The 12,500-nt window shown below is 45.6% G+C and overlaps 1 protein-coding gene across 1 annotated transcript in view; it reads left to right on the top strand.

The window, feature by feature from the left end:
• VWA8 (von Willebrand factor A domain containing 8) overlaps positions 1 to 12,500 on the top strand; it is a 189,884-nt gene that overhangs the window by 28,434 nt on the left and 148,950 nt on the right. Inside the window, exon 3 of the mRNA XM_078784476.1 lies at positions 629 to 759. Coding sequence (XP_078640602.1) covers positions 629 to 759 — 131 coding nt within the window. The remainder of the gene's footprint in view (positions 1 to 628; positions 760 to 12,500) is intronic.

Here is a 12,500-nt window from a genome sequence, read left to right as displayed (position 1 = left end):
GTGAGATACAGAAATGAAAAAACGAGGTGTGTGTGTGTGTGTGTGTGTGTGTGTGTGTGTGTGTGTGTGTGTGTGTGTGTGTGTGTGTGTGTGTGTGTGTGTGTGTGTGTGTGTGTGTGTGTGTGTGTGTTATTGTGAAACAGGTGCAGCATCTAACTCAATATGTCGAAATGTCACACACGTCCATGCCCGTGGGATTCCCACGGGTGACCCCACTAGTAAATTATATTTGTTCTTCCTTACCTTCTGGTTTCCTCACATCCGATCGTCTTTGTGATTTCCCCATTACCTGTGGCGCGATTTTGGCCAACGTTCAGAGTCGGGTTTAGTACTTGCTAACGGTTCGAGCCGCGGGCTGCCATCCGCTCGGCAAAATAACATCTTGTCCACGGTCTCGAACGAGGTTGCTCACCTGCCTCTCCGGAGGGAGCGGGGCAGCTTCAGGACTCACGTCGGTCAGTCGCAGGCAAGGGGATTAATCCCCCCTTGGTAAGGGGAAAAAGGGCCGACGGTGAGATCCGCAACAATATATACATATATGTACATACATACATATACAATACCTGTGATGTTTGTTGATTGTCAAGTTGTTTATGGATCGCTGAGTCTTCATAATTGTGTGCTCCAGGGCAGGAACCAGTGTCCCAGACAGCATTAGCACATGTGCGCTGGCTCCTGCAGAAAGAGTTGCTTGGCCAGGATGCTTTCCTCATTGGACAACCCGGCCCTCTGCGGCGCACTATTGTTATGCAGTTCCTGGTATTGTTGGCTTGGTACCTGTTCATTAAAAAAAAAAATTGCCTGCGCTTATGATTATTTGTCACATGTAAATTGTTCAGTTGGACGTTAAGGTAGTGTCATATTTACTTTAATTGATCAATTGGAAAGGATTAGGATGGTGAAAGGTGAGTGTGTGAGTGATTTATTTTATGTACCCTCAGACACCGCTATTCGCGGGGGATACTTTCCTGTAAAATCCGCGAATAGTGAAACCCTCGAATAGAGGGGCATGTTTCAATGGAAAAAGGGGGGATAGGTTCCCGAGTCACGAAAATCCGCGAATAGAGAGGAAAAATCCGCGAATGGCGAGGCAAACCCCACGAATGTCGACGATAACACTGGTCAACAGCCAAATTGGTTCTGACTTATTTTCAACTGTTTCTAACTAATTTGGTGCCCACGAATCCGAATCTGACCTTAAAATTTCGCTATCACGTAACCTTGACGTAGTACATCATAAGTGTGGAAAAAATCTTTAGAGCATGCAAATTTCTTGATTAAGTCTCATTAAGTCTATTTATTGTCACAAAATATAATATGAACTTAAAGTTTTTATTTACATCACATAAAAAATGTAAATCTCCAAAAATAATATGAACTTTATAAAATATCACAAAAAATAATATGGACTTTAAGTTTTCATTTACATCACATTAAAAGTGCTTCTGAACTTTACTTTTGCGTTTGTAGGAGCAATCACTTTCACGCTGTAAAGTACAACAGTAGTCGCCCATCATGTTTGGATTGAATCGGCCTTGATATCGAGTCTCCATGATGGCAATTTCCTGGTGAAACCTTTCTCCTTGTTCATCACTGACATCGCCAAGATTTTGTGGAAAGAAGTCCAGATGAGAATGGAAGAAATGTATCTTGAGTGACATTCGAGCATCGAGCGCCTGGTAACTCTACAACATCTTGTCCACAAGCTCTTCATAATTTGGTGCTCAAAAATTTCCAAGGTAATTGTTAGCAAGAGCCACAAAGCTGTGGCAAAGAGCCACAAACAAAGCCACAAATCACTCAGGCCAAGCAACGCTTTCCAGCTCAGATAGTCTCGTTACAAAGTCCTGATTAGTGAGTACAAGACGAATTTGACCCGAATTTCGGCTGTGGCTGATACTCCTATGGTATACTGGTTCTCAAAAACAGGATGTGCTCGTCAAAATTGGATATCATAATCGAAATCTCCAGGTTCATGTTGGTTAGAATCACCTCAAAATATACGAGAACCATAAAACTTATAAAAATTTTGTTGACCAGTGTAATCCATGAAGGTTTTATAAATACTGTATGTGACGCTAACGGCTCATGAATTTTTTTTTTGTTCCCCTGAAAAACCACGAATTTGCGGAACACGGCCACGAATAGGAAAAAACAAACAAACTGTGAATTCACAGAACACGGCCGCGAATAGAAAAAAACAAACATGATTTTGCAGAACATGTCCGCAAATTGAAAAAACCCGCGAATAAGTGGGACACATTTCAGCAAATAGAGAAACAGGTTGCATTTTATCACCCGCGAATAGCGGAACCGCGAATAGCGGAACCGCGAATAGCGGAACCGCGAATAGCGGAACCGTGAATAGCGGTGTCCGACAGTACTTATATTTTATTTATTTATATTGATATATATTGATAATCAATTAATTTTGTTAACTATTGTTTTATATTCGATTAACTTGGTTGTAAGTGTTTTATAATCAATTTATTTGATTATAATATTGTGTTTCATAATGAATTAATTTGGTTATAATATTGTTTTTTAAAATATAATCGATTTATTTGCTTATAATATTTTTTTATAATGGATTTAATTGGTTATAATGTTTTATAATAAATTTATTTGGTTATTATATTGTGTTTTATAATCCATTTATTTGGTTATAATATTGTTTTATATTCATTTTATTTGGTTATAATATTGTTTCATAATCAATTTACTTGGTTGTAATATTGTTTTTTAATCATTGATTTATTTGGTTATAATATTGCTTTATAATTGATTTAATTGGTTGTAATATTGTTTTATAATAAATTTATTTGGTTATAATATTGTGTTTTATAATTACTGTATTTGATTATATTATTGTGTTTTACAATCAATTTACTTGGTTATAATATTTTTTTTTTAAACTCGGAAACATGGTGGTGGGATGATGAAGTTGGAAAGAGGATTGACAAGAAGAGGAAGAAGTCCAAGGAGTGGCAGAAGGCAAAGGGTACGGGGCAGAAAAGGCAGAGCATGAAAGTTATAAGGCAGCCAAGAAGGCTGCAAAGAAAGAGGTAGCAAAGGCGCAGGAGGCATGTAGGAAAATGTTCGGAGAACGGTTGGATTTGGAAGAGGGTCAGAGAGCGGTATTCAGGATTGCAAAGCAGATAGCGAAAGAGAGGTGTGATGTGATGGGGGTGAGTTGCTTGAAAGATGAAGTGGGCCAAATCATTGTGGACCCAGATGGAATTAAAGGAAGATGGAAAAGATATATGGAAATGCTGTTGAATGCAGAGAATGAATGGGATAGAAACATAGAGAGTAATCCAGTTTTAGGACCGGCAGAGAAGATAACTGAGAAGGAAGTTGAGGAAGCGATAAAAGCAATGAAGAGTAGAAAAGCGGGAGGGCCGACGGGAGTTGTGCGAGATATGTTGAAGGCAGCAGGAAGTTGGGGTGTGAAGAGAATGACAGATCTGTAATCTGGTGGTGAAAGAAGGCCGCATTCCAGTGGATTGGGAACTGAGTACCCTCATCCCTCTAAACAAGGGGAAAGGTGACCCTCTGGACTGTGGCTCGCATCGAGCGATAAAGTTATTGGAGCATGGAATGAAGGTATTGGAAAGGGTGTTGGAGAGGAGGATAAGGAAGAAAGTGAAGATTGATGAAATGCAGTTTGGATTTATGCCAGGAAGAGGAACGACAGACGCGCTTTTTATTTTAAGGCAGTTGCAGGAGAAGTACATGGAGAAGAGGAAGAAGTTGTTTCTTGGGTTTGTTGATCTGGAGAAAGCATTCGAAAGGGTTCCACGCAAAGTAGTGACATGGGCATTGAGGAAGTTAGGAGTGCAGGAATGGTTGATCAGAGTAGTGATGGCAATGTACGAAAAAGCATGCGCAGCTGTAAGGACAAAGGACGGGAACAGTGGTGAGTTTGAGGTGAAGGTGGGAGTGCATCAGGGGTCGGTACAAAGTCCACTACTATTTGTTGCTGTGATGGAGGTGCTGGCTCGGAATGTAAAGGAGGGTTTGCCGTGGGAGTTGTTGCATGCAGATGATCTGGTGTTGATTGCAGAAAGTATGGATGAACTGAAGGAGAAGATGAACAAGTGGAAGGAATGTATGGAGACAAAAGGTCTGAAGGTGAATATCGGAAAGACCAAGGTGATGGCAAGTGGTAAAGCATGTGGTGAGGTGGGAAGAACTGGAAAGTGGCCATGTGCTGTGTGCAGAAAGAGTGTCGGAGTGAATTCCATTCAATGTACAATGTGCGCTGAGTGGGTTCATCAAAAATGTAGTTGTTTGAGAGGGTCATTAACCAGTGTGGCAGCTACATTCAAGTGTCAGGTGTGCACAGAGGGAGCTGCAGATGGAGGAAATGTTAAGTTGGATCTTGGAGACGGCGTGAAGCTGGAAGGTGTGAAAACATTTTGCTACCTCGGAGACATGCTGAATGGAGAAGGTGGATCAGACTCGGCAACGGTTGCTAGAGTGAGATGTGCATGGAAGAAGTTTCGGGAACTGAGCGGCGTGCTGACGAGGAGGGGAGTGTCGTTGAAACTGAAGGGAAAGGTGTATGCTGCATGTGTGAGAAGTGTTATGATTTATGGGAGCGAGACATGGGTAATGAACGTTGAGCAGCAACGAAGGCTGGAAAGGGTGGAAATGCAAATGGTTTGGTGGATGTGTGGAGTATCGTTGAGAGAGAGGAAGACAAATGATGGGAATAGAGCCTGTGATGGATGCTGTGAAGAGAAAGAGGTTGAGGTGGTTTGTTCATGTGTTGAGGAAGGAGGAAAGTGACTGGTTGAGAAGAGTGATGGAAATGAATGTAGAAGGAAGTAGAGGACGGTGAAGACCGAGAAAGACTTGGCTAAAATGGTGGAAGAAGAAATGCGGGCAAGGGGGTTAACAAGGGGAAATGCAGAAAATAGGGCAAAATGGAGAAGATTCTCATGGGGACCGCAAGGCTAACCTCCGCTCTAGCAGGGAAAATGGCCTTAAAATGCCTGTTGTTGTTGTTGTATAATATTGTTTTTTATCATCGACTAATTTGGTTATAATATTGTTTTGTAATGGATTTAATTGGTTATACTATTGTTTTATAATCAATTTATTTGTTTCCACCATCGCACTGTTTGCATTGGATACCGCCATGTTCTTAAGCAGTGCCGAGCACCTGGTTCCGTTACAGTGCTAGCTGAGCGTTTTTAATCAAGAGAGTCGCTTGGTGAGTGGTAAGCAAGCCACTTGCTGACAGAACACACTCCCATGCTCACAGCAAACAGAGCTAGACAGGAAACAGTTACAGACCTCGTGCGTGGTTTCGGTAACATTTTGCTTTTAAACTCACAAAGAGAAACAACATCAGATTAATATAACAACGCACATTTCCACCGCACACACTTCCAAAATACTGCAATTACTTCATTTCATGCAACGGGAAAATATTTGAGTTTTTTTTCAAGTTGACAGCCAAACCCGGCTTGACTTGGACTTGGCTTAGAAACGCAACTTTTCCGAGTTCAAATTCGGGTACTCAGTTCAGATACAGCATTAATGCAATTTATATACAAGCTCCACCATGAGCCTTCGGTCACAGTGAAAAATAATATATCCAACCATGAAACTTATTGGCATTATTCATTTTTAAAAGCCTGAAGGGAAGCCCTATTTCTCCATTTTTTTGCCTTCGGCGACTTCGTCATCATGTTTTCAGGTTGTCCGTCCAGCTGTCCGTCCGTCCGTGATAGGTTTTCGTTATCGCGATAACTTGAGAACGGCTGAAGGGATCTTGGTCAAACGTTGTGCATGTATGTACTTGTACAATGAGGTAAAGATTTTGGGGTCAATAGTTCAAAGTCAAAGTCAAAGGTTAAAGTCTGTAATAGGTCTATATCTTGAGAATGGCAAAAGGGATCTAACTCAAGCTTGGTACAGATATGTATAATTGATGTAAAGATTAAACGATTAGATTTTGGGGTCCCAAGGCCAAAGGTCAGAGGTCATGTCAGGTAAACATGTGATAATTTGTGAACAGAGGAAGGGATTTAATTTAAATTAAAACTTGGTATAGGTATGTATAGTGATGTAAACATGAACTCATTAAATTTTGGGGTCAAGAGGTCAAAGGTCAAAGGTCATGTCAGGTAGAAATGTGATAACTTGAGAACAGCTGAATGGTTTTAAATCAAACTTGGTACAAGTATTATCATGATGTAATAATGTGGGTGGAGGCATATCAGTCGATGACGTCCCTGCAAAGTCCCTGCAAAGGACTTCTGCGACTCACTGGGACTGACACAATCTGTCAATTTCCCGACCCGGATCTCAGTCAACGGAGTATCTTCTCTTCTGGACTTGGTTATGATTAACGTCCCTGAAAATGTCTGCTGCTCTTCCTCTGCTCCAATCGGCTCATCTGATCATGTGCTTGTTAAAGTCCACATCTCTCTGACCATTCTCAGAGAGCCTCCTCAGCGTCGACGAGTCTGGCATTTCACTCAGGCCAACTGGCACGGTCTTCAAGCAGCCATCAATCATCTGGACTGGTCTCCCATCTCTACCGCCTCTGACATCAACTCATCCTGGGAATTCTTCCAAAGTAAATTGCTCTCTCTCATGCACAGATTTATCCCATCTCGTCTTCAGTTGTCATACCCTTCCTCCCGTCCATGGTACACGGAATCTTGTGGTGAGGCTGTTGCCCAGAAACAACTTGCTTTCGTCTCCTGGAAAGCAAATCCAACGGAAGGAAATCTCATTTCCTTTCACAAATCCCGAAACAAGTGTGTGTCCACCCTCAGGAGAGCCAGGAAACAATATCTCTCCGTTCTCAAGAACGAACTCTCTTATCTCTCTCCCTCTTCCAAATCCTGGTGGCGTCTGGTCAAATCTGTTTCTGGTGTTTGTTCCCCCTCCATCCCCTCCATCCCCTCCCTCACCTCAAACGGCTACACGGCTGACTCCGCACATGAAAAAGCTGAATGCCTCAACTCTGTGTTTGCCTCTAAATCTTGTGTCCCAAACCCATCCCTCTCTGTACCCACCGTACCCAGTCGTACCCAGCTGCTCCTGGACTCTGTGTCCTTTCCTCCTGACAAGGTGGAAAAGTTTCTGTCAACCCTCGACTCTGATTCTGCAACTGAACCTGACGGCATCAGCCCACGGGTCCTAAAATCCTGTTCTTCCGCTCTTTCACTCCCTCTCTCTGTTCTCTTCACCCTCTCTTTTGCTCAAGGTCATCTTCCATCTGCATGGAAATCAGCCAACATCACCGCTTTGCACAAAAAAGGTGCAAAAACAGATCCTAGCAACTACAGACCAATCAGCCTTCTCCCAATTATCAGCAAAGTCATGGAATCCATCATTGCTTCAGATATGAAATCTTTCCTCTTCTCCAATGGCTTGATCTCTGATCATCAATTTGGTTTCAAACCTGGTCACTCTACTCTGGACATGCTGCTTCTGCTTTCTCAACAATGGATGGAGGTCCTCAATGCCAAACAGGAAATTAGAGCTGTCTCCCTTGACATGTCACGTGCCTTCGATACGGTCTGGCACCCCGCTCTGCTCACCAAACTCTCCTCCTTTGGTATCCATGGAAATGTCCACGCATGGCTGGCGGACTTTCTCTCTCGTCGTAGTCAAGGTGTGGCCCTGAATGGGTTTCTCTCATCTCCTCTTCCTGTTCAGGCTGGAGTTCCCCAAGGCAGTGTTCTGGGCCCTGTGCTTTTTCTGGTCTTCATCAATGATCTATCTGACTCTCTTGAAAATCCTCTCTATCTCTTTGCTAATGACTCTACTCTCTGTCGCTCCATTCCTCATCCCTCAGATCGGCAGTTTGCAGCCTCCTCACTCTCTGCAGACCTGGACAAAATCACAGACTGGGCAAACAAGTGGAACATGTCTTTCAATCCTGACAAATCTCACACTCTTACGATGTCTCTCCGAAAAGACCGACTGGACAACCCTCCCATCCGCATGGCTGGCGGACTTCCTCTCTGGTCGTAGTCAACATGTGGCCCTGAATGGGTTTCTCTCATCTCCTCTTCCAGTTCAGGCTGGAGTTCCCCAAGGCAGTGTTCTGGGCCCTGTGCTTTTTCTGGTCTTCATCAATGATCTCTCTGACTCTCTTGAAAATCCTCTCTATCTCTTTGCTGACGACTCTACTCTCTGTCGCTCCATTCTTCATCCCTCAGATCGGCAGTCTGCAGCCTCCTCACTCTCTGCAGACCTTGACAAAATCACAGACTGGGCAAACAAGTGGAACATGTCTTTCAATCCTGACAAATCTCACACTCTTACGATGTCTCTCCGAAAAGACCGACTGGACAACCCTCCCATCCACTTTCTGAAAAATCCTCTCCAAGAAGTTCTGTCACTCAAGCTTTTGGGTCTCACTATCTGCCATGATCTTTCCTGGGAAAACCACATTTCAAATCTGGCCTCCAAAGCCAGTCGCCGACTGGGCATCCTCCGTCGTGCGAAGTCCTTCCTTGGCACACCTGAGCTCCTCACCACATACAAGGCTTTCATCCGCAGCTCAATGGAATACTGCTCTCCCCTCTGGGCTGGTGCTCCTGCCTCACACCTAGCTCGTTTACACGCTGTTGAAACCAAAGCGTTCAGAATCATTGGAATCTCCCGCGATGTAGCTAACTCCAAGGGCCTTTCACTCACTCACCGCAGGCAGGTTGGTGGTCTTTCCTTCTTCTACCGACTCCTCTCTGGCCTTGCCCCCCAGCTCTCTGGGCTCTGTCCCCCAAATATTCCTACAGGTCGCACAAGATCTGCCTGCAACCCTCTTATGGTTAAACTGCCAAAATCAAGACTCTCTGCTCACCTTCACACCTTCATTCCTCTTTTCTCCCGCCTCTGGAACAAACTCCCTCACTCTCTTCAATCCCACTCCACCCTCCAGGTCTTTAAAACAGCTGTTCACCACCATCTCTTATCTTCCCCCATCCAAAACCTGTTTTTTTTCTACCCCCGCTAATTTCACCCCAAATCCACTTTTTTGAAATACCAACTTCTGGCCTGGAAGTCCTTGGTGTCCTTGTGTTTTATACTTCTCCCACCCCCCTCCCCCTTCCCACGCCTCCTCCCCCCAAGCCCTCTCCCTCCCACACATCTCCCTGCCCTCAAATGTTATGTTTGTGTGCTTCCCCTTCTCTCCCCATCTTGTCTCCCGCTCCCTCTTTTATTTTTCTTGTTTGTCTGGTTGATTTGTTTGTGAAATAAATGTTAGCTCTTTCACGAGCCTCGATTCAGTATACCGGAAAAAAAAAAAAAAAAAAAAATCCCGCCACACAAGGTACCATTCGCCAACACTATCGCTCTTTGTCCACTCCACTCGAGCCTCTCCGTGCGGTAATACATTTCCATCACAGCTCGGCTTTAAACAGCCGAGCAATGCATGCGGGTGGTTGGTCTCCTGTTGGTTGGGTCCGTCCGGCATTTTCGATTCAGGGGAGGAGGCATGCTTGGGCCAAGGTTCCAGGCGCCATCCCTGCGCAGAGCCTTTCGGATCTCCGGCACGATGGCCCAGCCTCCCACGGTCGGAGCACCGCGGCCGCCAGGGGGCGAAGCTCCGACCTCTCCTACCCCCACCCCCCCTTGAACCGTGCCGTTTGCCTCTTTCGCCACGGCACGGCACCGACCATACAGGGCGGGGCCCGGCACAAATTGTGCACGCCGCCGCGGTAACGATCTCCGCCGGTCCCCGCAGCACACAAAGCACACCACGCACCGAGGGCTCACGTCGGCTATCCGTCGCCCTAAACGCTGCCCCGGTCGGCGTCGATGCCCAAGTCGCATTCTCACACCCACACGCGACCCGCTCCTCTCTCGCACACCGAGGTGCTCCCATACACTCCATACATTTTGTTACCGCACGCTCTCGTGCATTCTCTTTTCTTGCACACTCAGGTGCACACCTCTCAGGCACACTCACGCAGCTCGCACACTCCATTACACACTCCTCTGTTACACACTCCGTAACACACTTGGCCGTCGCACCGCCTCACGTACACTCTTTTGTTACACCCTCAGTAACAACCACGGGTGTGCACTCTTCTGGTACACACCCAATCAGCACACATTTACCCATGGGTGTGCACTTTCTTGCACACCCAATCACGCGCTCTGGTGTGCATTCTCGCACACTCTCCTCGACACGCTCTGGTGTGCATCCACTCTCACTCTCGGCCATCGCACACTCTGTCACACACTCGGTTTCACACTCTTCCCACATACACTCCGTTATACCCTCGCACTTCGGTGCCGTTCACACACGCGCGCCATTCACCCTCACACATCGCACCACGGACCTTCCACGAGCGCCCGGGTTGCGTCTCGATCCCAAGCGCGCCAAAAATCTTTTCGCGCCAAACATTTTCGTGCCATACACGCTCCTACTCACCTTCGGGATTCTCTTCTCTGCCAACCGCACCTGCAAACTTTCATTTGGGTTCGGCAGCACGACATCACAATGTGAACACAGACTTTGGGTGCATTCCATTTCCTTCAACCGTGATTCGTTTTCTAACTCTGCCGTCTCTTCGGCCCCAATTTCCATTATAATTTATTTTTCTATGTCTAGCTCGACGATCACCGGCTATTTGCTCTTCTAATTCGGTGGCCGTCGGCTTTTCCACACCCCAAGTCGTGATTTCTACCCCTTCGGTCAACTTGACTGTGCTCTGCCCAAGCTCGCTTTCCACGCGTTCCTCGCACTGCTTTACCTCATCGCGTACCAATGCGACCTCTTCGCTCAACCCGCGCCTTATGTCCTCCCCCATCTCTTCTATTACTTAGGCAGTTAAGACCGAAAAATAGGGCGTATCGTTCATTTTTTCAGGAAAGCACCAAATTTGGCACAGATGTAGTATGGACCTATACAATTGTTTTCCTGAGGGGCGCCCAAAAATTCAGAACCCCTGGTGGCTGCCATATTGAATTTCAACATGACCGCCCTCTGTGACCTATTTCCCTCAATAACCTCTATACTATGAGCGATAACACCACAGTTCCAGTGTCTTACCCCATGTTTTCATGGTCTCTGAATCCAATGGGATCAATTGCATAAAGATTGGCATCCATCATCTTTAATTTCAAGATGGCCACCATGGTGTTTCCATTTTCCTTGAATCTCTCAAAGTATTTTAGGTAAAATTTCAATTCCAAGTGATACACATTGTTTTATTGGTCTCTGATAACAATGGAATAAACCACCGTTTAGAGGCCATTTTTCCCCGCAAAGCGGGGGTTGGCCTTTTCGGGGACCGTGGTGGTTGTTGTTTTTTGGTCCCCTTTTTGAAGCAATGTTTTACGGCCGGATGCCCTTCCTGACGCCAACCCTTTTTGCCGCCTTCAACGACAAACAGGGAATTACCAGTGAACTGGTACTCAAATTAGCCGACCTCGGAAGGATGACAGGCTGAGTCAACCCCCCTGGCATTAATTCGGCGATCGACCGAGATTCGAACCCAGGATCCTAGGATCCTAAGCCGGCACCCTAGCCGCTAGCCCAACACCAGGGATTCTATCGATTGTTATTCTTTAGAGGCCATTGTTATTCTGATAACAATGGAATGGTATTAATTAATCAAAGTTACACACAGTTGCAGTTTTAACTCAAAATATTGTCGGCACTTGAAAGGTGGAGGCTCTCGCACAGACGCGTAGTACTACAAGCACTGTCCATCGCAGTCACACAGTGATGTGCAGGGCAGATTTGCCCTGGAGCATTTACAGTTGCCTTTACAGGCCGACTTACAATGGCAGCTTGTAAGCTCTGAACATGCCTCCTGTATCAGTGGTATTGTGGTCCAAATTGGTGTCCAAGAAGTCCCTGTTTTCATCCAGCCCAAATCAGCTGGTGATGGAAGTTCTGGGTAGGGCACAAGTGCCTGACTCCATACATGTCCAGCCTGAAAACATGCACGTTTTAGGTGGTGTTCGAAGGCGTCTGCTGTTGGGGGAATGTGATCAATTGTTCTTGCCTTCTTCGTGAACAAGTGTCGGCGCATGTCATTCACTGTCTTTATCTCGGTAGTCCGGTCATAGAGGATGGCAACATATCTTTCTATGCTCTGTAGTTCCATAGTAATAGCGTCCACAGATGGCCTATAAGCGAGAGCATGAAAGGTCTGCGTGATGCTGGGGTATGCCTCCCAAGCCTTCCAGGCTGTCTTTTTCCCAATTTGGGCAAAAAATGACACTGTGTCGCAGCCAGTGAAGGCATGAAATAATGGCAAAGACTCGGACTTCCTGCGGCCAAGGCCGGTGGCAATTTTATGGATGGCAAGGTAGCGGTAGCTTTTATCAGTGCCAATGGCAATCCAGAGTTCCTCCACACCGTGTGACTGGTAGGTAAAGTAGTGTGCTATTGCCAAGACCACAATATCAGAATCTACAGTTCGAATCAATACCCGTTTTCTCCCCTTTTTCACGGCATCCAGGACATTTTTTTGAATTTTCTGAATTTTTGGGCGCCCCTCAGGAAA

Source organism: Myxine glutinosa, chromosome 1 (assembly GCF_964187855.1).
Source record: "Myxine glutinosa chromosome 1, kmMyxGlut1.1, whole genome shotgun sequence".
NCBI classification, from domain to species: domain Eukaryota; kingdom Metazoa; phylum Chordata; class Myxini; order Myxiniformes; family Myxinidae; genus Myxine; species Myxine glutinosa.
Note: the sequence above shows the minus strand (reverse complement) of the source record. Positions and strands in the feature narration are given on the sequence as shown.